General features: G+C 44.7%; 1 protein-coding gene across 1 annotated transcript in view; it reads right to left on the bottom strand.

Annotated features, from left to right (window-relative positions):
• Positions 1-424: 424 nt before the first annotated feature.
• LOC147613998 (uncharacterized) overlaps positions 425-26,827 on the bottom strand; it is a 113,952-nt gene continuing 87,549 nt past the window's right edge. Inside the window, exons 26-29 of the mRNA XM_086781989.1 lie at positions 1,999-2,106; positions 1,753-1,810; positions 1,463-1,666; positions 425-1,369 (exon numbers count right to left, since the gene is read on the bottom strand). Of these exons, the coding sequence (XP_086638115.1) occupies positions 899-1,369; positions 1,463-1,666; positions 1,753-1,810; positions 1,999-2,106 (841 nt within the window). The 3' untranslated portion in view covers positions 425-898. The remainder of the gene's footprint in view (positions 1,370-1,462; positions 1,667-1,752; positions 1,811-1,998; positions 2,107-26,827) is intronic.

Here is a 26,827-nt window from a genome sequence, read left to right as displayed (position 1 = left end):
TTATGAATCTGTCCACGCATCCCGTTAAGCGAACGTCCAAGGACTGGGCTTTGTGGGCAGAGACTATAAACTTTAACAGAAAGTTTAAAGATTTGAATATGTATTTTTTGACCTGAATTTGTTATCTTATTATTCTAGTTATAATATGTTAATATATAAGTAAGTAATATAACTACTAGCGTATAGCATTGATATTAGACAAGACTATATAATGTGCCCAAAATCCAGAGGCAGAGCAGTAGAGCGGTATTAATCCAAAAGATGGGATAGAGAAACAAAGCATGGCTTTGCAGTTTGTTGTTCAAGATGGTATGCATTCCGAATCAATGGATGCATAAAGCCCATTTGCTCCTAAAGGAAATGCTAGTGCAATCGCTAATCATAAGCATTTCTTGCTATTGTATTCTCCTGCAAAAGAATGTGCAAAAACATATCCATGAATTGGCACAACTATAAGGGCTGTTAGGGAAATGGGTCGGTGTGCCAACAATCAGTTTCGCTCCGAAATTTGTTTTGTCACAGGGGCAACTTGTACATCCGAACTTCGATTTACAAATGTGTCCACGATAAGGAAGAGATTGACTACAGTATACCCGGCTTCTTCTGTCCAAGTGTAGCTAAAATTTCCAAATACCCAGGTTGTGTTTCTTATACTGGACTAGATTGATCATGCCCAGCTTCTGTAGAGGGGAGAAAAGAGACTTGCCTCCCCCGCGTCTTTTAAGACGGGCAAAGCTTACAAAATGGCCAAAAAAAATAATGAGCATAATGCCTTTCGAAATCAAGAAAGAATCGTAGCTTCTCCCATTTCACTGACATGTACACCCTCTATTGCACAGAGTGCACCTCCTGTCTTTCTGTTTCATCTTCTGTAGAGCCTTACATGGAAGCCTTGTAATCAACTCCCTGGAGCATCTTTCCCCTCAGATCCCTCTGGGATATTATTTACAACTGACTGGGGAGATATAGAGAGTGCATCCAGGTTCCCAGATTCTTGTCGCCTCTGTTCTAATGTTGCTTCTCTCTGATGATCAGTACCACCATCTACAACCCTTGAAGAAGGTGACAAGCTTAGGTCAGCATCTACTGCTAAAATGGCCCTCTTCTCAATACTGTCTTGTTTTTCTGTAAGAGTATATGTATCAGAGGGTGTAGCTGACACAGATACAATCTTTTTAGGCCTGCCTCGAGCTCTTTTAACTGTTGCTTGCTGGAAAGAAGCTGCACCCACAGCGCCCTCTGGAGGGACTTTGCTTTCACGAATGTTTTTTGCTCGTTCATATTCACGCTTCCTCACAGGTTCCGGAACCTCTACTTGACACAGCTCCTCAAACTCCTTTTCAGACAACTGGTCTCCATATGATCGTACCTAACAAAAGGATTCAAGTGGGAAACGTAAACATCCATCGTCAGAAAGCTGTCTAGCCACAGACACTTCGAAAGATATCCTCAGTTTTCTAACCTCTCTTGCTCGTTTTCCCCTTCCGTAGTGTTGGGTGTCAAGTACCCCTGCTGCCCCTGGCTTCTGCTTTTCTCCGGATTTTCCCGCCTCCATTGACTGAATAGCAGTCAGAATAGGTATCAACTCATTTTCTTGCAGCAGCCGTTGTGGAGTCGAAAAGGGCTCTTGGCTGTTTGCCTCTGGTAGGCAATTCCTCCATTGTAACTGAAGAGAACTTATTTTTTTAATCAAATTATTCAAAAAGCAATATGTATAAAAAGGAAAGAGAGCTATCCAACAAAAACATTAACCTGTTCCGCTTCAATCCTTGATTTATCAACTGCTTCAAATATATCAATTTCGTTGTCGCTGACAAGAACACAAGAAGAATCTCAGGCATCCCCATTCTCAGATTGTTCCAACTTAAAGGAGTAAAAACCCACTCACATCGAGAAAAAATGGAGCCCAAACCCTCCTCTTCCGGCAGCAGGAAAGAACATATAAAGAGGAGCCTTGTGCAGTTGGTTCAGTATCTTGGCTTGAGCTGAAGAACAAACCTGCGGGCTAGAAGATAATTAAGGGCCTCGTCGTCCAGAACAGGAGCATCTTCTTCTTTCTTTGATTCCCGGAGAAGCGCCTCCAGATACTCCTTTCTGTCTTCCGCACTGCAAAAATAAACCAGTTTTTCATGATTAGGTTCGAGTTTTTGAAGCACCATCTCCATTTGATTGTAACCTGGAAAATTGGCTATTTCATTGCTACAATTGACAGGAAGCTAACGAGCTACTATATTAATATTCACCTCTAAGCAAGCTGAAACGGATGACTTCAAACAACCTCACTTCATAGATTGAAGCATAGCTTGGCAGATTGACTAAGTAAAGTTGACTATCTATACCAAAAGAGAGGCACAAAAGGACGGCTAATCACCACAAATCACAACAAACAGATTCCATGGGATACATGATCGGGGGTGTAGATCTTGTGCATTGTGCTGTAGATGCCATGTGGATTGACTAAGCTAAGCTCCGTCCCCATGGACATCTCTCCATTTGGATCCGTCAACTGTAGAAAACCTTTTGTCTTTCTTTCGCACAAATAAAATAGGTGCAGCAAGGGCAAGGATGAGGGCCGGATAAATCTAGCTTGGAGTAACTGAGAAAGTTGTTGCTCCAATACACCCTCCAATGTCTTAGAGAGGCGATAGGGGAACTTACTGGGAGGTTTTGTCCAGGGGATCAACTCAATGCGATGATCCTTGGGGCAACTCGGTGGGAGCTGATGCGGGAGATCATCCTTTAGCATTATAACTGTGCAAGAAGACCATCTAGCCTTTGTGTCAAAGGGGACGCTGGTTGAATAGCTGACTGTTGGCTACGGACATAAATCAAAGCACATTCGGCTCCTTTTCTGATGGCTCTTTGGGTTGGATATCGGAGATGAGTGGAATGTCGGGAATGCTCCTATCCCCGCAAATCAAGACACGCTCAAGAACACCATCAACATTTGTGAAAGTGTCTTGCCTCCAAGCATGGGTTAGCCCAAGGCAATATTCATCTCATTATTCACAAAGTGCTGAAGGGATTCAAGGGCCATGACAACCACGGGAATTCTGTCATCATTTAGCCATTTATATGGTTTTCCCCAGTTTCCCGTGTCCAAATGTGGCCAGTTTCTTGCACCCAAATGTGCCACAATGTGTGGATCCGAGTGTTCTACGTCCCAGTTCCACGCTTTCCGATGTGCCAGATTCGTGCCCGGAAATGCTAGTGCTGTACATGTTCCATGACCGAGAGATTTGTCCATAAATCAAGTGCACATGCACACATGTTCGCTTGCTATGAATGTCCAGTTCACAGGCTTGGGAGGCCTACCCATGAATTGTGTGAGTGCCTTGTATTCTGACGTGTTCTCTAACCTGTGAACAAGCGGTAAGTATGCCCGAAACCTTTGTTTATTTCATTAAAAATTCTATGTAATGTTATAACCTTTGCAAGTTCACACTCACTTAAAAATTGGGCGGACACTTTATTAAAGTGCCCAGGGCCCAAACCCATTGAGCACCCAGGTGACCATAGGGTGTGGGCTGGGCACCTGGTAAGTAGCCCAAGCCCACCCATGTGGCACAAGGTTGGTGTGGGGACTGGCAAGCTCATGCACGCCGCCTCCTCTCTCCCACATATCATCCAGGTGACCATCTTTGTGCAGGCTTTCTTTGTCGTTTTCCTCCTACCAAAAGCTACAAGCATCTTTTTGCAAAATTGAGCACATATCTGTGATCAAGAGGTTAAAGGCGTCTCATTTCACGCTTGCTGCTGCAAATCGTCATCCTTCACTGCTACACAGCTAATCATCGTTTTTGCTCACGGAGGGTTGAATTTTCATCTGTTGATGAAACCAAGCATATACATGGGGTCTACACACTCAGGGCGCCCTGTTCCATGCCTCAAACATCAGTTTTCTGCGAGCCCTAAATTTGGTCCTATGCAGGCAGCCACATCAGCAACCAGCCTGTAGGGGCTGTCCAAACAGCTTGTGTGAAGACTATGGAAGGTGTATTGCTGCTGGTTGACTTCATCTTCAGTGCTGAATTCTGTTTTGGAGCTGTTCTGGACGGCCAAAGTGCCGGATTGAGTCCTTGGGCAGCATCCGTGACAGCCAGGGAGACTCTAGTGCGGCTAGACTAGTCTAAGGACTAACTCTTGCTGGAGATTGAGCCTAGGAATGTTCTCCGGTGCCAAAAATTGAGCTTTCAGCCAAGCTGTCATTGTGAGGGGTGTAGGTTGTGCAAGTACAAGCACAACAGACCAATGTGTGGACCCGGAAAACCATGGAAAGGCTTGCATCACTCTAGGAACTGACGAGGTCTGCTGGAAGGCAGTTATGTCTATGGAAACAATCTCCGACATACTCGGGTTTGATGTTGATGTTTTCATATTTCATTATGGCTTATCTGGCTTAAAAGCCTGTGGAACATTGTACTAATAAAATACTCCAATAATATACTTGGTATTGAGGGGGGGGAGGGGGGGGGTTTCGGCCAAGGAATCCGGTTGTAACGTAAGGGCAATTGTAATACGGAAATCTTATCTATCATGAATATTGATCAAACACAAACATGCCAGAGAAGAGAGAGAAGGAAACACCTCTGCACAGTACACCACACTAGGGTCCAGAAGATGGGTTGGACCACCCCCCCCCTCCCCCCCCTCTTCATGGTTAGATTACCAAAAAGGTGGCTGCTTAAGATACAACCTTGTGGGTGCCTAGGGATTCTCCACTGGCATGCACCTTAATCTTCTAGTACAATATGAAAACAATAACAAATTCCTCAACGGAACCGGAGAGCTTTCCCGGCTTAAAGCACATGTAGGACAGCCATGGACAGCCCACAACATTCCCACATCAGCCCAAGACAGCCTCGTATGGTTGTCTCCAGCCCTCCCAAGCCCACAGAGCAAAACAACCAGCCTCCGCAAGGCTGAACCAGCAATCGACCAGCCTCAAGAGGGCTGTACCAACAGTCGACCGGATCTCAGGTATCCCAAAAGGAGTCCACCAGCAGAAAATTGCATGCTAAAGGCCAGCAAGAAGAGGCCAGCGTTCAAGTCGACCAGCCCTCTGCTCAAATACGTTGAGTTGACTAGCAGAATCCCACGCCTTGAAAGCAATCGACCAGCAATAATCAGCTCCAAAACAAGTCAGCCAGCTCCATCATCCACCTGGAAAGCATGCAACCAGCCCAAACAGGACTTGCTCTCCTCTAGTATTAGAGTTTCTTGAATGAGAGATTTAATTAGGGTTAGAGTTCATGTGGGAGACATACACAGAGAAACAAGGGAGAGAGAGAGAGAGAGAGTTGTGGGGATAAGTCAACTCATGATATGAGTGTGTGACTCCCCTATCACACATGTATATTGCACTAGTACACATAGTGCACTTAGTACATTAAAAGTACTAAGTGTACTATGTACTATAACTTATGGGCTTGTACACACTACAAGGGTGGGCATAATGCCTTTACCCCAACAACCTCCCACTTAAAGGCAAAGTGCCCTTAAATGAAAGAAAAGAAAAATCAGCATGTACATGATAATATACAAGGCCATATCAAGGCTGAAACTGGCCTCATCCGATGCCCATCAAGTGTCTGCAATGAGCAAACCGCTCCGGAGGCAAACTTTTTGTCAACAGATCAGCCGGGTTGTCATCCGTATGAATCTTAACAAGCTGAATTTGCTTGTTCTCTATCACCTCTCTGATGAAGCGATACTTCACATCCACATGCTTCGTCTTTGCATGAAAGACAGGGTTCTTTGCCAACTGGATGGCACTCTGACTGTCACAATGCAACAATGGAATATCCCCTGTATAGCCCAAATCAACCACTAACCGAGATAGCCATAATGCCTCCTTGCAAGCCTCTGTGGCTGCAATATACTCGGCCTCTGTAGTAGATAAGGCTGTGCACTTCTGCATCCTGGATATCCATGACACAGCACCTCCTGTGAATGTAAACACATAACTGGTGGTAGACTTCCGGTTATCTGGATGACCGGCATAATCCGAATCCGTGTAACCATGCACTAATGCATCCTGTTTGCCAAAACAAATGCACATATCCTGTGTGCCCTTCAGGTATCTCATGACACCTTTCACTGCTTCCCAATGCTTCTTGCCAGGGTTGGCCATGTATCTAGAAACCACTCCCACTGCAAATGCTATGTCCGGCCTAGTAGCAACCATGGCATACATGAGACTGCCACAAGCTGAAGCATACGGAATCTTGGCCATATCAGCCCTGCCACTATCTGACTGTGGGCTGTCCATAGCACTGAGTTTCACATATGGAGGCAAAGGAGTACTAGTCTTCTTCCCCCCGTCCATATTGAACCTCTGCAAAACTTTGCCAATGTATTCCTTCTGAGACAAATACAACACATGCTGATTTCTGTCCCCAAGTATCCGCATACCCAAAATGTGATTTGCATCACCCAAAACCTTCATATCAAAGGTTTGATGCAGCCTCTTCTTCAAGGTATCCATCTCCTTACGAGATTTCCCGGCAATCAACATATCATCAACATACAAGATGAGGATCAATAGACTGCCATCCAAAGCTTTCTTGGTGTATAAGCAGTGATCTATGTCACTTCTCCTGAATTTCTGGGATTTCATGAATGTATCAAATTTATGATACCATTCTCTTGGTGCCTGTTTGAGCCCATAAAGACTCTTTTTCAGCTTGCATACAAGCTTCTCCTTTCCACTTACTGCATAACCCTCTGGTTGTTGCATATATATCTCCTCATGGAGATCACCGTGAAGAAAAGCACTCTTCACATCCATCTGAATCAAGTCCAGATCATCATGTGCAACCAAAGCTAACACAGCTCTAAGTGTGGTCATTTTGACCACTGGAGAGAAGATCTCATCAAAGTCCACACCATATTGCTGCTTGAAGCCCTTAGCCACTAACCTGGCTTTGTATCTTGGCTTTGCATCAGGTGCAACTTTGAGCCTGTAAACCCACTTGCATGGCAAAATCTTCTTGCCTGCAGGCAAATGCACCAACTTCCATGTTCCATTTTTGTGCAGAGAATCCATCTCTGACTTCATGGCACGCTCCCAAAGAGCCTTGTCTGCCCTCTGTAAAGCCTCCTTATAACATGAGGGCTCCCCACAGTCAGTAAGCATGAAGTAGTCAACCCCTGGAACAAACCTGTCAGGGGCTCTGGAGGGTCTTGTGGACCTCCGTACCCAATGACCATCATTTGCAGGTTGCTGTCCAGCCTGCATATCACCTATTGGTGGCTCCTGTTCCATGCCATAAGGCTGAAAAATCATGCCCGGTATCTCCTCTAACTGTGGTATATCCATAGGGATATCTTCTGCCATCTCTGGCTGTCCATTTGGACCATTTTCAGCACCATTTAAGGGCTAATTTTGCTGCTGTAATGGCTGATTTACAGCCCTTGGTTGTTGTCCATGATGTCCATCATCATCAAAGATGACTCTGCTAGGATCCTGTTGCCTTGCAGGCTCCTTATACATGCATGTTTCATAAAAAATGACATCATTGCTGCGTATAATCTTTCTATTCACGGGATCCCAAAGTCTATACCCCATTTCACCTCTGTCACCATATCCTAGGAATATGCATTTGTGAGACTTAGGATCAAGTTTGGTGCGCATTTCCCTGCGTATGTGCACGTACGCAACGCAACCAAACACTCTCAAGTGCTTGTATGACGGAGGCTTCCCTGTCCATACTTCTTTTGGCACTTTCCCACCAAGCCTCGTGTTAGGTGACCTGTTTATAAGATGAACGGCTGTCATAACAGCTTCAGCCCAAAAACCATGAGGTAATGGAGCATGTGACAACATAGAACGGACCTTCTCCTGAATGGTCCTGTTCATCCTCTCTGCTGTCCCGTTTTGTGGAGGATCATAAGGAGTAGAGAGCTCCCTCTTGATGCCTTTAGCATCACAAAAGTCCTGAAACTGTTTGGACATATACTCTCCACCATTGTCGGAACGCAAAGCCTTCAGTGTTTTGCCAGTTTGATTCTCAACAAGAGCAACAAACTTCTCAAACACTGAGAATGTATCACTCTTCAAACGAAGAGGATAAACCCACACCTTGCGTGTGACATCATCAATAAAAGACACAAAATATTTTGCTCCTCCCAAAGAAAGCTGAGGCATCTCACATACATCTGTATGCACAAGCTCTAACTGAGCATCTTTCTGTCTAAGAGCTTTCTTGTGGGGGCACTGTAGTTGCCTACCATATATACAATGCTCACAAAACTGAAAACTTGAAAACTTTAGAGAAGGCAAGTAACCCAAACGAGACAATTGCTCCATTCCTTTGACACTCATGTGTCCCAACCGGCTATGCCACATAGAGATTTCCGGCAGCTCGGTTGCATTTACATTAGCATGGTGACAAACACCTGCATGCATGAAATAAAGAGTGTCCACCTTACAGCCTCTGGCAACAACCAGTGAGCCCTTACTAATCTTCCACTTTCCACGACCAAATGTGGTAACATAATCAGCATCATCAAGCTGTCCAGTAGAAAGCAGGTTCTTCTTGATCTCAGGCACATGCCTGATATCATGGAGCATAAGCTGTGAGCCATCTGAAAACACAAGCCTCACATCACCTCTACCAAGAATCTTGCATGCATGGTTATCACCCAAATAAACTACTCCTTCATTGCCAGCAGTATACCTGACAAACAAGTCTCTGCAACCTGTGACATGAAAGGAGGCAACTGAATCAATGATCCATGAGTGCATACCATGACCATCTCCTGTAAGAAGAGAACGGGCATCAAGTGAAGACGTGAATAGGACCTCATCCTCACTGTCGCCTGCATGTGACACATTGATTTCTTCAATCTTGACTCCACTTTTGCCCTTTGGCTTTACATCTTTGGCTTCATCTTTGTCTTTGTCTTTGCCTTTTCCCTTTTCCTTTTGATCATTTTTCCATTTGTAGCATTGCTTTTTGATGTGTCCCTTTTTGCCACAATAATGGCATTCCAAGTCCTTTTTGGAGCGGGACTTGCTCCTTCCCCGTTCTTGGCTTTTATCCCTTTGCTGGGATCTCCCACGTGCATTCATTGCATTGGACTTTCCAACAGAGTTATTTTTCCTGTTTATCTCTTCTTAAAGAAGAGCACCCTCAACATCTGCATATGACAGCATAGCATTCGAATTGCTAGTGGCTGTCCTGAATGTGTCCCAACTCTCTGGCAAAGTGCATAAGAGAAAAGTGGCTTTGAACTCATCGTCCATTGCCAACTTTTGATTTATAACTTGGCTGACAATACCATTAAACTCATTTAGATGGGCTGCCATAGATGCCCCTTCCTTCATCTGAAGACCTATGAGTTTCTTCAACCAATACACTTTGCTTGAGGCACTTTGCTGGGCATACAAGTCCTGCAATCTCTGCCACATTCCCCAAGATGTCTTCTCTTCACGAATGCTGAAAAGTAAAGAGTCTGACACAGACAACATGATAGTAGATCTTGCCAGCTCATCCATATCTTCCCACTCTTCAGCAGTAAGAGAAGCGGGCTTTACACCTCTCTCTTTGATAGGCTTGTGCTGCTTCTTCTGGAGCAACACATTATAGCACTGGGTTTGCCAAATATCATAGTTATGTGAGCCTTCAAGCTTTTTGATGTGAAGCAATGAAGAGCTCTCACCTGAGGTTGCCATACCAATATGCAACCTGTCAATGCCTGACTCCCTGCAAAATGTGCAAACACTGCACCAAAAAGCACACAAAGTGCTCACAGTTGTTCTCCCAAAGTTTATCTCCCACTGCGGAAGCACGAATGCAACTTTACTCCCACTGTATGTGATGAAATCACCAAAATCTGGTTGCTGCAGATTTAGGACAGCACCTTAAATGTGCTCTGTTCCCCTTCCAAAGTACTGTACAGCAGTACTAAGTGCTCACCAATGATGTACCAAACCTGTACCGGCAAGTACAGTAGCAATAAATGCTCTCCTGGCTGTCCAAATGAGTGAAAATCAGACTTTTACAGTCCCGAACACTGCATACAACAGTCCCGAACAGAAATTGGGCAAAAGCCCCTTGACTGCAAGCTGATTTTTGAGGATTCAAGGCATAAAAGTCTTGCCTGCTGCTTTGCCAAGCTTAACAAGCATAAAATCTTGAAAAGCCCCTTGATTTAAGATCAATTTTTGATCATACATGGCACATTAACGCACATGAAGGCATCCAGAGTCTTCACAGTGCTTCCCCCAGGCCACATATACATCCAATACATGAAAGCCCCTTGATTTACAGGCACATTGAGTGTGTCAGGCATCAACACATTACCCAAAGCATCAAATGCGATTGCCTGCATGCAAATCAACCCAATCGGCACAAAAGCCCCTTGATTTGCACTGCAATTTGCTGCAATTTTGCCCGAATGTGCGATTTCTCACATCATACTGCATGTATGAATGCTTAATTGCACAATTACATCAAAAGCCCTAAATTTCGACATCCAATTTCCTGCAAATTGATCCTGATTGTGACCAATGTCACCCAATTTTGCCAATTTTGCTCAAAAATTGAGCAATTCGGCACCTGTACCTGCTCAATTGATTGAATTGATAAGAAATTCGCAAAATTGAAGGCAAATACCTCTTAATTTTTGAATTTCTCTGAGATTTGCAGGCTGAATTTATTTGTTGTTGTAGGAGAAAAGGGAGGGGGGGCACGTCTGATGCTGATGCGCCTGCTCGTTGCTGTGCGTGTACGGATGGCTGGCTGCTGCTTCTGTAGGCGTCTAAGATGCAGGCGCTTGGAGGTAGGCTCACGAAAGACAACCTGGATGAAGCCGACTGCAGAGGCGCCCGCACTTCGATCTCTATGCACGAAAAGCTCCACGCTCGCCTGCCTCCCCTTCGCACTACGGGTTCGCTACGAGCTCGCCTTCACGGGGACACGTGTTCGTTCCACGCTCACGTATTGCTGCCTTCGCCGCCTCCACCTAGTAGCGCTACACGCCTTGTGGCCAGGCGTCTAACGCCCCGCTTATTCACGCGGACCACCACCACGTAGGCGTGTTCGATGGATGCCCGCCTGCCTTCGCCTAGTAGCGCTACGCTTTTTGGACCAACACCTCTTACTGTGCGATAGGCAAATCCGGATCCAACGTGCTGCGGGCGCTGCTGCTGCTGTAGGCGCCTGGTTGGCAGGTACAGTAGCGCTTTAGGCTTGTACATCAGCAGAGATGCACAAAGAATGCGAGCAGAGTGTGCTGCACCGGAAAATGGCAAGCTCTAGGGCAAAAGGAGAGGATCAAGACAGCAACCCAAGCTCTGATACCAGTTGAATGGGAGATTTAATTAGGGTTAGAGTTCATGTGGGAGACATACACAGAGAAACAAGGGAGAGAGAGAGAGAGAGTTGTGGGGATAAGTCAACTCATGATATGAGTGTGTGACTCCCCTATCACACATGTATATTGCACTAGTACACATAGTGCACTCAGTACATTAAAAGTACTAAGTGTACTATGTACTATAACTTATGGGCTTGTACACACTACAAGGGTGGGCATAATGCCTTTACCCCAACATTTCTCAGCCAAAAATACCAATCGTGTGCTTTTTAGGTCTAGGAAGGGGCGCCTACAAGCAAACAACCCATAATATGGCTAGTGCCCGTCCTTTGGCCACCACGTGTATTAAAATAGTCCTCCCTAGTGTGTGCAATTGTAAGTTTGTCTAGTCACTTTTAAGTGAGTATTAGTATGTGAAAGCATAAAGCTTTAAATTGAGTTCTTTTAAGAGCACTTATCACCTGTAAAACACATGTAGACGACCTGTCAGTCCAAAATAAGCGTGCACATGTACGTCCACAGGGTGCCCAGGCGTCCACAGCCCCATGGACAACACAGGTTGTAATCTCACGCATTGTCCAGGCAAACAAAACAAGTCATCCAAATATAAAATGAAGGTCATGCACACACGAGTGCAACTAAACTGGAAGAAACACCCATATGCTCAGTTGTATCAATCAGGTGAATTTGAGGGATCCAAAATCCTTTTGGAACCTTCCAAACATAAATACAGGTGAACACCAGGATAGCTAGTCTTGGGAAAACACACCATGTCAGGCTCCATAAGCCATCCATGTACTCTCATGTCAAGCTCCATATGCCACACATGTACAGTATAAAACAGAAGCAATGAGGAATTTTGTGACATTCCTCCCAACTTCTATGCAATTGACCGCAACTGAAAAGCTTCCGGATAGACTGTCAAGTTCCAAATAATTTTGAAAATAATCCTCGTCTATCCATTTTGCATCCATAGCTGGATAGTTTTCCAAATTCACAAGATACCTGCATACAAGCTTGCCCCCGCATGCTTACGCTCCTTGTGAAAAACTATCTGCTTAGGTTACAACACCTCCTCAAGCTCATCCACCTCTGGTGGATCTTCCAAAACTGGTTCCACACGAGGTGGTCCTACATAAGGCCTCAACAAGTTGACATGAAATGCATTATGTATTTTCCAATGAGTAGGTAATACCAATCTATAAGCCACTTCATTTATCTTTTGTAAAATCTGTCCATAATATCTATTCGAAAGCTTAGGATATCGGCCTTCTTTACTTGGCCGTTTAGTAACACCCAATCACCTTCCTTGAAAATTACCTCTCACCTGTGCTTGTTAGTTGCCTTTTTATGCTTAGTTTGAGATCTTTATATAGCTGTCCGAACCTATGCAAACGCAGTATCCAAATCTCTAACATACTCATCTGCTACAAAGATTTCATCTTTAGTTCGTAGGATAGGTGGTAGTACTACCTTGCCATAAACTATCTCAAACGGAGCCTTGTTAGTTAAAGAATGCATAGTATTATTGTATGTAAACTCAACCAAGTGTTAAGTATTTCTACCAATCTGTTTTCTGCTCAGATATGTAACATTTGAGCAAATCAAGTACGGCTGAATTTGTGACTTCACTCTAACCATCCGTTTGAGGATGATAAGCTGATGAAGAAAGCAACTTCGTGCCCATGTTATCAACCAAAATAAACCAGTGGTTCAAGGATCTCTATCCCCCACAATAGATTTGGGCATTCCATGATGTTTAAAAATCTGAGCCAAGAATAGTTTTGCCATGTACTCTGGCTTAATTGTTTTCCTCATAGGAATAAAATGTGCCTATTTGCTAAAGCGATCCATGATAGTCCAAATAGCATCATTACCATGTGCAGATTTCGATAAATCCATAATAAAATCCATGGCAATGCTTTCCCATGGTTCATGTGGAATGGGTAAAGACTTGAAGCATACCAGGTGTTTTGTGCCTGTCAAATTTGACTTTCTGACACACCATGCACTCACAAACATAAGTTTCGATATCCTTGCATAAAGCTGGCCAAAAGAAATATCATTTCAAAGCCTCTATGTTAGCCAGAATGCCTCTATGTCGAATATCATTCCTGCATACAGAGAAGCATGACACTCTTCCATAACCTTTTGACGCAAATCTTGGACTACACAAATGTGGTTTTGTATCATTAGAAAACCATCTCATATCAAATAAGATTGGACAACAATACCCCCAATCAAATCAGCCCAAATAAGCTGAAAATATGTGTCCAATGAATAAATATCTTGCATCCTTCACAACTCCCGATGGTAGGCGGTAGTAATCGCATGCTCTTGAGGCCATCATAACAAAGCATCCGCTACCAAATTCTTCTTGCTTGGAGTATGCAAAATCTGAAAATGAAATGAAAGATGGACAAGAAATTTGCCCACCTTAAATGCTTCTCTGAGCGTTTAGGATGTGTGAGAAAGTGCTGTAAACTCTAATGATCTCTTTTAACCATTTATTCAACCCCCAAAAGGTAATGTTTCCGCTATCAAATTCTTCTTGCCTGGAGTATGCAAAATCTGAAAATGAAAGACAGACAAGAAATTTGCCCACCTTAAATGCTTCTCTGAGAGTTTAGGATGTGTGAGAAAGTGCCGTAAACTCTAATGATCACTTTTAACCATTTATTCAGCCCCCAAAAGGTAATGTTTCCATGTTTCTAGGGCATGACGGCTCATAACTCTTTCTCATAAACGTGCAAATACAATTTTGCATGTTGTAGGCAGCGGCTTTCAAAAGCCACTGCATGACCCTCTTGATTCAAAACAGCCTCCAAACAATCTCCACATGCATCACACTCGACCATAAAGGGTCTATGCAAATCTCGAATGATAAGAACAGGCCATGAGATAATGGCATCCTTCAACTTTTGGAAAGTTGTTTAGCTTTCTTCTTTGTTAAATCATATAACGGAGAAGCCAAGAAAGTAAAGTGTCGAATAATTCAACGATAGTAGGAGCACAAGCCAATGAAACTCCTAACTTGATGTACATTTTGAAGTCTTGGTTAGTCCTTAATAGCCTGGATCTTGGCAGGATCCATACGTACACCCTCTTTCGAAACAATATGCCCCAAATAATGGATCTCTGACAAGAAGAATTCACTCTTCTTTCCATTGATGAAAAGCTTGTGTTTCCTAAGCTCTTCAAACACAATGGCAAGGTGTTCCTTATGCTCTACCTCACTCTTTGAAAAGATAATAACATCATTAAAAAAAGTTCTCGTGACCTTGCGGTGAGGTCTGAAAATTCTATCCATCAATCAGTTGAAAGTGGCGGGTGCATTAGTAAGACCGAATGGTACACCAAGTATTCATAGAGCCCAAAAGATGTCCTGAAAGCAGTGTTATGAACATCTTGAGGCATCACTCTAATCTGATGATAACCACTCTTAAGATCAATTCGACTGAAACATGCAACTCCCTCAAGCTTGTCAAGAATGTCACCGATTCTCAGAATCGAAAACCTGTTCTTGATGGTTACCTTGTTTAGAGCTCTGTAGTCTATACACATTCTATATGAACCATCCTTTTTCTGAACAAGCAATACCGGAGAACAGTAAGGTAAAGAACTTGGTCGAATCAACCCTTTGTCAAGAAGATCATTCACCTAAGTCATAATTTCCTCCTGTTGGGCAATACTAATTTCCTCCTCTTGGGAGGCACTTACCCTGTAGAGAGGTCGATTAGGAGAGGAGCTACCAAGGATTATGTCAATACAATGATCCTCTAGCTTCTCTGGAGATAACTGTCCAGGTAGGGTGTCAGCAAAGCAATCAGCATAATCACTTAAGAAATTAATCTTGTCCTAATCTATGGGAGTCACAGAATCACGTTCAACATTATCATGTACAAAAACCAAGTAAGAACAAGCTGATTTCTTTATTGCTTTGGAAATGGAAATATGGCTTACAACTGGTATGGTACTCCCAAGGATACCCGCATCTCTGCAAATTTTCCTTCCCCTATGAGTAAAATTTACTTTCTTCTTATGCAAAATCTTGGGATCCAAATGGTATTGCAAAGGCATCCCAAGTATCACATCACATCCCGTAAGCAATGCTAGCAAGAAGTCTTCATGATCCAAATAGCCCTGAATCTGTATACAAACCTTCCCTATGATAGGAGTGACTTTAACTTCTTTGCCCTCAAAGGCGGCATCTACATGAAAATCCATGCCCAACTCCTTGGACTTTAACCCAAGAGCAGTAGCCATCTGGACAGATATGAAGTTATCAGTAGAGGCATTATCAAAGAGAAACAAGGCGGTTTGGTCCTTCAATTTGCCCCAAGCCTTGCATAAGAATCTACTACTAGGTTCAGGTGCAGTATTTCCTTGTACATCGGGTATGACATTCAGGCTTAGTTTTGCATCCTACACAAGTCTTTTTGACATTCTAAGGGCACTGAGACTTCATACGATCCTTACTGCCACATAAGAACCATTTTCCCTCTTTCATACATTCATAAATATGCTATTTGGACAGCTTGTTATCATCCTTCTCACCCCTCGGCTTCTTTTCACAGCTCCCTTTTGCATCCTTGGACTCATTAGACATAAATTTAGGTGGTTGTCCACCCTTTTTTTTCTCACTTCTGTCTCTGAATTTTCCTTTGTATGAGTTGAATTCTTGCCTTTCTGATGCTCCCTTGCCATGCGATTCCTCGAAAATAGTGGCTGAATATATCAGTTCCTGTAAAGTGCTATGAGGATAAACTGCCAGGCTCTTCTGGATGATTTGTTGCAGCCCTGATTCGAACTTCTTTTTCTTCTCATCCTCACTGATAGTCATAAAGGGTGTGACTTTGAGAAGAATCCACCTTAATTTTTAAACATAAACGGATTTCTCTTCATCCTCTGTTAACTTATCCCATTCCTTCCGTACATCTTTTTCAAAGTGAGGAAGAAGAAACTGATCATAAAATTGCTCCTTAAAGGTACTCCAAGTACGAGCAGTTGTTCTTTCTAAGAGCTTTGCCATCCACCAATCACTCGCAGTCTCTTTTAGATGCATTCCCACATGCCTGACCATGGACTTCTCTGTAACTTCCTCATTGCAGAAGGCTATTTCAAATTGCCTTATGAATCCAAGTGCCTTAGTGGTGTCCAATTTTCTATTATAGCTCTCAAACTGTCTTTGTCCACCAACTTGAATTCTTTGGCCTTCTTCCCGTTGCGCCTGTTCGTCACGAATGTGTCTAGAGAGCAGAGATGTCACAGACAATGCATTTTGCTCTTCCTCATCTTTCATGTGGGCTGAAAACCCTTCTTCATCTGCTCGAGCTACATGTCGACATACATGATCCCCTCGGGCTACATGCCCTCTCATATCAGTTGCCCGGACTGCATGCCCTCTCATAACATCTGCTCGGGCTGCATGTCCACTCATAACATCTGCTCGAGCTGCATGCCCACTCACATCGCTTGCTCGGGCTACTTGCCCTCTCACAGCATCGTCAGAAAACCCTTCACGGGACTGCCTACACGGTTGCCGAGTGAAAAACCCACTTGCCCTCATCATCGAAAACCACATAACCATGGCTTTTCAAATATGCAACAGCCAACTCTCAAGGTTTCTCAACCCCCATTTGTTGAACAATTGCATCAAAATTGACCACATCTGCCTTAACCTGAGCCTTGGACTCAATAACTCTTTGTACATCCCGGTCCCTTTGTAAAGTACGGAGCTCTTTAAGCTCGTTCATCAAAGCATCAAGGTCTTGTTGATCTTCAACCCTTGCAGCTAACTGTGAATCGTTACCTCCCAAAGCCCCAACATGGTCTCCGTCTCTATCCTCTTCCCTCATGCGGCGAACACGAGTGATGGAATCCTCCACAGATTGATCAGACTGGGTGGCCATGATGTAATTACCAGATTCTTCAAACAGAAAAAAACATTCCGTGCTCCAAAACCGCTCCCTACCAGCTTTCCAAGATAGATACTAAATAGTTTGCAAAGGTGCAACAATGTCCCTACACAAACACGAGGGCCACAAAGTCTTTCCACACGCTCACTGCCGCTTAAACCAAAGGTAACTCCTTTCGAAGTGTGACACTAAGACAAGGGCTATCTCAAAATCCCAACCTTCTTTCATGGATAATGATTCCTTACAGCCATATCCAGCATCATGTATGGCATAAGCGTTGTAGAAATCCAAGCTCTAATACCAATGTAACGGAAGGGCAATTGTAATACGGAAATCTTATCTATCATGAATACTAATCAAACACACAAGCAAGCTAGAGAAGAGAGAGAAGGAAACAGCTTTGCACAGTACAACACACTAGGAGCCAGCAGATGGGCTAACACCCTGCCTTCCCCTCCCTCTCTTTATGGTTAGATTACCAAAAAGGAATCTGCTTCAGATACAACCTTTCGGGTGCCCAAGGATTCTCTACTCATTGCACCTTAATCCTGCAGTACAACATGAAAACAGTAACAAATCATATGCTGAATTCAGTGTTCCTCAATGGAACCAGAGAGCTTTCTTGGCTTAAAGCACATGTAGGACAGCCATGGACAGCCCATAGCATTCGCACATCAGCCCGAGACAGCCCCGTATGGTCAGGTGTCCCAAAAGGAGTCAGCCAGCAGAAAATTGCATGCCAAAGCAATCGGCCAGCAGGAAGAGCCCAGCCTTCAAGTCGACCAACCCTCTGCTCAAATAGGTTCGAGTCGACTAGTAGAATCCCACGCCAAGAAAGCAGTTGACCAGCAGTAATCAGCTCCAAAACAGGTCAGCCAGCTCCACCATCCACCTGGAAGGCATGCGACCAGCCCAAACACGATTGCTCTCCTCTTGTGATAGAGTTTCTCCGCCAAAAATACCAATCGTGTGCTTTTTAGGTCCAGGAAGGGGCGCCTACAAGCAAAGAGACCATAATATGTCCAGTGCCCGTCCTTTGTGTTGGGACTCATAGTCACACACACACAGTAGGGTTTCTTGCAGATTAGGGTTAGCTGCAGAAACAGGAAGCTCACACAAAGAGAGAAAGAAAGAAAGAAAGATTTTATTAACGTCTTCTAAAGGCCAAATGGATACAAAAGAAAAAAAAGTACAAAGTACTCTATAATGTGGAGATAAATCACATACATGGCTCTGGTTAACTACTGTGGGGTGGGTGGGAGGGAGGGGGGGTAAATACATCCAATAAAGGAACTAGCTCCAACCGGTGCCAATGACTCGGTGTAGGATGTCATACATCGGGTTAGGGGCAAGATATCTCCCAATCTGTGCTAGATCAATCTGGGGTCTGTCCTCTGCTATGTCTCCTCAAGATCTCATCAATCTGTGGCTGGTGGACACCTAGGGGGCGAGGGCCAGGTGGACGGGGGCATCTCCTGGATCGTAGCTCTATCGATCGGGCTGATGTCACTCCTCTACTAGTAGATGTAGACATAGTGCTTCTCTGAGTGACCCGGGTTTCAACGGAAGGAGCTGTGGAGGCTGTCCCACCACTGAGTGGCTGGAAGAAGGTAGTGATCCGTGTCTGAGATGTAGTATCCCTCTGTTGTGGGAGCTACTGTAATGCCGCTCTCTATGGGGCTCCAGTAGCTTCCCTGCCTCCATCTCTAGAGAGTGTGAAGATACCCGAAGCTGCCCAATAGTAGTGCACATGGCATGAGACATATATATATCCATGTACCCCGGTCTCTGCACAAACCCATCCTCTGTGAGCTGTAAGAAATGATCGTGGTAGTGCTGCCTCTTCACACGAAGACGTTGTGGAGGATCAATCCATGTATGACGTGTGTATAGCTGTATCAAATCCTAACGTATCAATCGGTTCCTCTCCACACGGGAGAGTCTCATGGTCGGATGGTCCTCATCATACTGAAACAGAGGGAGCCTGTCCATACTCATCCCATGTAGTGAAAACCACTGTAAAACCTCTGCATACCATGACTGTCACCCTGATGCTGCTACTCGCTCTAATGACTCTAGGGCCTGTCTCGGTAATCTATATGGGGGCATGTGCCTAACCCACTGAATAAATGTCACTATCTGAAAGAGTGCCTCCACTAGCATGGGCAAAGACGCAAACTTTGCCAAAACTATCTCATGTGGCATCGAGGTTTTACTATGAATCATCCGTGAGAACATAAGTATCTGTGGGCGCTCTAAACCTCGCCATTCGCTCTCTGATAGTCCTGGAGCCCAAATGGGGGGATGCATACATAAAGGCTAGTGTGACCATGGTATCAAAAAGTCATCCCTTTGTATGGAGTTCCTGAAAATGCACCTGGTGAGATTGCCTCTCAAGTAAAGCTAAAGCTGCATACCCTCTGGCTACCCTGTCCTGAACTGCCTGTCTCATGGAGAACCTCCCCACCAGGCGAGTAAAGGTGACACCCAAATATACATATGAAGTCACTACATCCACACGTCTGTCCTGGTACATGATGTGGGTGGTCTCTCGCCCCTACTTCGTGGTATTGAAAATTATAACCTTGGTTTTACCAAGATTGACTGTCAACTGCATAAAGCATCAAAGCTACATATAGATCTGCCAAAGATGATCCACTGTCCCCCCCCTCCCCCCCTCCCCCTCTGTCCACAAAATCTGCTAGTTCATCAATGTATAATCCAGACAAGGTGGGAGATAATGGACATCCTTGCTTAACACCAATAGTGCTAGCAAGCTCCTCTAATAATCCACCCAGGCATTGTGCACGACCCACAACTCTCTCATACAAAGCAATAATCCCCATATCATCTCTGATGGTACCCCAAGTGTCTGCAATCCCTGCATAAGTCTGTCGCAAGGCACAGTGTCAAATGCCTTGCGGAAATCCACAAAACAGCAATATAATCTACGTCTCTGTGCCTTCGCCTCCTCTATGAGGCTCCTGAGTGTGAAGATATGATCAAGAGTGGAGTGGTTTCGGCGAAAACCAGCCTGCCCAATAGCTCTGAATCCAGAGATCTCTGCCAATTTACTGAGCTCATGTTCAATGACCGACCCATAAAGTTTGGCCGATGTGTGGCCTACCATCACAGTCCTGTAGTTACCCGGATCCATAGGGTCAACAGCCTTATGGATGGGGGCAATAGTGTGTAAAGTCCATGCGGGCAGGAACCCCTCTATGATAGCCCTGTTAAAGAGATGTGCTATAAATGGCACCACCATGTCGGCTGCATATGAAAAATGCTCACCTCTAAGGCCTGTGTGGTCCTCCGTGCGTCTGTGCTGGAGTTAGTGTATAGCACTCCCCACCATATCTGCTGTAAAGAAAGTAGAGTGAGTGGGCCGAGGCTCTAAAGGATAGGGTACAGGCGGCTGATCTGGCACATCATATAGTGACTAAGCATACGTATGCCAGATCTCGGGGTCAGAGATAGGGGTGTGTGAACGGTGTTCTCGTAGCCTCCGCCAAGCCTCAGCTGAATTGTTGCTAAAAAATAAGTGGTACATGTCCCCGTGTTTGGTTTCCTCGAACATGCGTTTCTTACGACGAGTTAAAGATTGGTTAAGTCTCTGTGCCTTGCGGCCCGAGATTTCACCTCTCTCTACCTCCCGTTTGAGACGTGAACGAGTAGCCCGACACTCGTCATCGTACCAACTATTTTGGGGCATCTTTCCAGTGTTACTCTTGGGAGTACTCCTACAGTGTTACTCTTGGGAGTACTCCTACAGGAATGTGGGAAGCTCAATAGGGCGGATGTATGTAATAAATCTGTAAGCTATGTAGTAAGAGTGTCAAGAGGTGAGTGTGGGTCTAGATGAAGAAGGCCTTGGTAGATAGAAGTACTATATAGATGATCACAATCATGTGTGAAATATATAGTAAGGCAAAGTGATGTACTATTATTAGGTAAAGTGGTAGAACTAGAAGGATGTGCTCGTAAAGATAGTAGCAAGTATGTACGGTCCGCCCCAATAGGACAAGTAGGGATGGAAAAAGTCCACGAGACCCATGGTCTCTATGGAACCAAGAATGTAGTCAACAATGCTTCTCCCTCCTCCATATGGGAAACAAATGTAGGCTCCTGAGCCTGGCCATCTCGAGCCCATTATAAGTAATGAGACGATGATACGCACCAAACACCAATAGTTGTCTCCCATGTTTTTTGATCTCCCCTCGATCCTCCGAAGATCTCTGTATCCCAAGGTCCTCCTCATCCAGCCTCCTCAAATGTGGATCCTCCATGTCATACACCTCACACTGTCTACTCTGGGTCCTGGTATTAAAGTCTCCCACTAGCAAAATATTCCCCCTCCTCCTATACTCCGTTATCCCCTCCAACAATGCTGTGAAAATCTCCCCCTCCTCTGCTATAGCATCCTCATGCTCCTCTGCATCCTCCATCTGATCTCTATGACACTTCCCCTAAGCAAAAAGTGAGCCATCTGGTGAGAAATAGCATACAACAATATATACCAAAGATTAGCCGATAATCTCCTCAACCACACACAATCTACTCTCGCTGTGAAGACTGCCATGTACTCAGCCTCGCAAGTAGATGTGGCAACAGTGGGTTGCTTTTTGCTCAGCCAGGATATGCATGGACTACCAAGAAAAAAACAATTCCCATTGGTGGATTCTTTGGTATCATAATCACCAGCCCAATCTGAATCACTGTATGCATAAAGCTCCCCTTCCCCCCCCCCCCCCCCCCCCCCCGAGGATAGAGTAAACCAAGATCCAGGGTACCCTAAAGATAACGGAAAATGCGTTCGACTGCTAGCCAATGCTTTGTGCCTGGGTTGTGCATGAATTTGATCAACAGAGACAGTCATGTATGCCTCTATCATGACTTTTATACAAGCTGTACATGGGCTGTGAACTGAATTTTCAGCAAATACCACATCTCTACTGACAAAAATCCGACGTGTTGCTGGATTATAAAGACGGTATCCTTTGCTCTTATTGCCGTAGCCCACAAAAATGCTTTTTTTTGCTTTATCATCTAGCTTTGTTCTGAGTTGTTCTAGCACATGTGCATATGCCAAACACCCAAATGTACGCATATAATCCACTTTTGGCTTTCGGCTATACCAAGCCTCAAATGGTGTTATGGTTTTTAAAGCTTTTGTTGGACACTTGTTCAACACATGAGTTGCACACATTATAGCTTCCATCCAAAATTTGTGAGGCAAGTTTTGTGCTTTCACCATGCATCTTGCCATCTCCATGAGAGATCTGTTTTTCCTCTCAACTACACCATTCTGTTAAGGTGTATAAGGCACAGTACATTGGTGTTTGATAACCTTTTGAAGTATATAATCCTTGAATGCATTTGACATGTATTCTCCACCTCTATCTGAGTGGACTGTTTAGATTTTACATCCACACATATTTTCAACCATTGCTACTAAGTGTCGAAAGCACTAAGAAGAAAGCATCATTCAAATGGACTGACGAAAAAGAAGGATGCCTTCCATCATCTCAAGGACACTCTAGTATTGCGCAATACCGGATACACCTCAGAAAGAACACCTGCCAACCTGTTTCCTCAAAACACAATGCCACCACAAGCAACAAAGAAATCTACTTGCCTCCGAATTCCCACACTAGTGTGTAGTGAACTCCAAGTATAGAATAATGAGTTGCCTAACACACCATGCTCATTATCCCCCAACAGTGAACTAAGAACACATCACGTCCCAAAAAACCTCAAACAATGAACTTGGAACTCATCTAATCCATAATCTCTGCTACACCACGCAATAGACGTGGAATGCATCCAGTCCATAGCTCCAAAATGAACTTGTCTAGCCAGATATTTTAATGCTTGGAACTCCAACTCATAATTCCCATGCACCAGAAATGGAGCTACTAACAACCCCCTCTCCCACCCACAAGTCTCCTCTCGCTGGAAGCACATGGAGGAGAACTATTTGTATAACTATAGAAGTTGACCATCCATGTCCTCCCTGGCTTTTGCAACCTTGGGGACACTAGAAGTATCAAAGTCATCATCCTGTATATGTCACAAAATTCCTTACAGCTTCTATTTTTCTACTGTTCGTGTGTGACATGTGGAGCCTGACATGACATACATGTATGGTTGGTGTAGCCTGACATGGTGTGTCTGTGTTGCATATGGAGCCTGACATGACAGTACATGTATGGCTGGTGTAGCCTGACATGGTGTACATGTCTGGCCATGGAGCCTGACATGATGAAAGTCTCTAGGACTAGCTATCTTGGAGATCTTGTGTATTTATGTTCTGGGAAGGTTCCGGAAAGATTATGAGTCCTCGACATTTTATCGGATACAACTCAGCAAATGGGTGTTTCTTCCAATATAATTGCACTCATGTGTGTGCATGACTTTGATTTTATCTTTGGATGACTTGTCTTGTTTGCCTGGACAATGCCTAAGATTTCTGCCTGTGTTGTCCATGGGGCTGGGGACGCCCTGGCACCCTGTGGACGTGTATGTGCACACCTGTTTGGGACTGACAGGTGGTCTACATGTGTTTTGCAAGTGGTAAGTATTCCCAAAAACTCAATTTACAACTTTATGAGTTCACATGGTAATAATTATGGATGCAGGTTCACACTCACTTATAAGTGACCGGACAACTTATAAGTGAGTACACATTGAGCAAGACTTATTTAATACACGTGGTGGCCAAAGACCGGGCACTGGACATTATTTGGACTCCCTTCATGTAGGTGCTCCTTTTTGGACCAAAAGAGCACATGTGTGGGCTATTTTCAGCGGGGAAGCCTCTATTATTGACAAAACTCCAGATTGTAGGGGGGGCGCATGCTTTTCAGGAGTGCATGAGGGCTGGTCAGCTGGTTTTCAGCCCGTTGGCAAGTTTCTATAGCCATCCATCGGGACTGAAGTTCACCGGATGCATGGGAGAAGCTGGCTGACTCCTTCTGCATGTTCTCCACTAATGGCCGATGGATTTACAGCTTGAATAGAGACTGGACAGAGGTTAAAAACAGGGAGGAGGAGCTGGTCGTGGGCTTCTAGACAGTTTTCCTTCCGACCGGATGTTTCCAAGCTTGTGCACAACTGCTGGTCGCTTTCCTCTGTGGCTACCGAGGGCTGGTCGACTACTGAAAACAGCCTCCGAGGCTGGTCGACTTGCTTTATGAGCCAGACAAGAGGAAGATGATGATGTTGAGTTGTCCCGAGCTGATGTGGGAGTGCTATGGGCTGTCCATAGTTGTCTTGCATGTGCTTGATACCGGGAATGCTCACTTGTGCTGAAATTGTCAGCAAATTCAGATAGTGTGATGTTTTTCTTGTTTCCATATGGTATTGGAAGAAATAGGTGCAACCAGTGGTTAACCCTGGGCACCCGCAAAGTTGTATTGGAAGCAAACTCCTTTTTGGTAATCTAACCATAAAGGAGGGGGAGGAGGGGGGGGGGGTGTCAACCCATCTTCTGGCCCCTTGTGTGGTGTTCTGTGCAGCTTTGTCATCTTGTTTTATCTGGTATGCATATGTGTATTTTCAGATTTCATGATTGATTAGATTTTCCGTGTTCAGTTGCCCCTTCCGTTTACAGTATATTATCGTTGCCCGTCTTTGAAAACTTGGTCCTAGCATGGGCTGTACCTTTGGTCTTGCAATCCTTGGCCAAATGAACTTGCTTTCCAAAAGAGTAGCAGTGACACTGTCCTGTCTGTTGCACTGTAGCAAGTTGAGAAAAAGAGTAGATGCCTCCTCCAACAGGGAACCCATATCTACGGCAATAGCACACCTCTGCAAGCAAGCCTTTCTGCCACTAATGATCTGAACACTCCACAAGCAATCTCCAACACTTCTCCAACAGAATGAGGTACGAGGAACAAGCAGCCCCCTCTCAAAACTGGGAGAAAGGGTCTGGACAGTAGCAAACAGTCCACCAAAACTTGCTGGAAAACACCCACAAAGGAGGTAGATCCATCGAAGAAGAGGTAGACTAAAGATACCGCAAGTCTATGGCGCTACACATGCAAAGAAGAGGACCACCAACTGCTGTCCATACCTCTACTCCAAATGCCAACACTGCAAAAGCACAAGACCGACAGTCCCCTCTCAAGTTAAGGCAAGGCTAACGACAGCCCCCTCTCAAGCGAAGGCAAGGCTAAAGCACAAGCAAAGAAACGCCTCCACTGCTGCCCAGGGCTGAAAACGCAGCCCATGCACCACCAACAACAATACCGGATGATGAAGAAGATAGCATAGGAAAGAAAGTGTTGCTGCCACCACAAAAACACAGCCACCAAAGCTGAAGCACAGCACCCCAGAAGAAAACGCAGCCACCAACGTGAAAAACCCAGCCTTCAGGATGAAAACGCAACAGCCAAAGAAAAACGTAGCCACGAATCGATCAAGAAAACACAGCCGCCCGGAAGATTGCACAACACACAGCCTTCTGCTACATATGTAGGCAAAAAACGCAAGCCTTCTTCTGCTCCCAAAAAACGCTAAACTTCTTGCAGTAAGGAAACTCACCATCGCCTTGAAGTGTCGGTCACCTAAGCAGCTGATACCATGATAAAGTTGCACAATGCGGAACCAAAACATAGGAGAGAAAGAGAGCAAAGGAGAGAGAGAGAGAGAGAGAGAGAGAGAGAGAGAGAGAGAGAAATGAAATGAAATGTTATATTAACGTCTTCAAAAGGCCATAATGACCTATGAGACCAATAAGTTACATCATGGTGGATCTGATACAATGTCTGGATAAAAAAACCAGAAAATGAAAAAATAAAGATGATACTACTGGCACCTAGAAAATGAAACTGGAACTGGAAGGTAAACAGAAACCCTTATAGGGTGTGGTGTGAATATAGTAGGGGGGGGGGGGGGGGGGTACGCTATGGAGGTGAGTGGAGTACAGTGAGGGGATACAATATCATGCGGGACGGGGGGGTACACTATGGAGGTGCCTCCATCGGATATAGTGTTTTGAAGATCTAAAGGTGTCTGTGGACAAAAAGGAGAGGAAACCTAGGTCTGAGGTAGTTGTTTGTAAGCCTACTACTAGCAGAGAGCCTGTAGTGTGATGTCGCTATGATATTAGTGTAGCCTGAGAGCCTCAGTGTGTCAGAGGACAAGCAAGAGAAGATTTCTACTTCAGTTAAAGCAGTTGGGTCAGTTGGGTCTATTTTGGGTTAGTTGGGACTATCTCAACCAATTCAGTCAGAAGGATGTCAACTATGTGTCAGCAAGGAGTCCAGGAAGGTTATGAGGCTCCACATATCCTCGCCTCAACAGGTATACCTCTATATCGGCCAATCTCAATCTCAAGCTGGTGTGAGGATGTGCGAATCTGACCAATAGCACATCGTACTGCATAAAACAAGTGTACATCCATGTAACTGGGTCTGATCACAAAACCATCTGCTGTGAGCTGAAGAAAATGGGTGCCTCCAGAGAATACTGGAAGGGAGGCAATCTGTCGATGCTAAAACCATGTGCCTGGAACCAAGATGTCATCTGTCCATACCAACAAGCCGTGTCTCCCGGTAAAGCTAACTGTCGGGAGGACTCAA

The sequence above is a fragment of the Cibotium barometz genome, chromosome 43 (assembly GCF_041138505.1).
Source record: "Cibotium barometz isolate CiBa-2024 chromosome 43, ASM4113850v1, whole genome shotgun sequence".
In the NCBI taxonomy this organism is placed as follows: domain Eukaryota; kingdom Viridiplantae; phylum Streptophyta; class Polypodiopsida; order Cyatheales; family Cibotiaceae; genus Cibotium; species Cibotium barometz.
The sequence above is the reverse complement of the archived record's forward strand: the minus strand, read 5'-3'. Positions and strand labels throughout refer to the sequence as shown.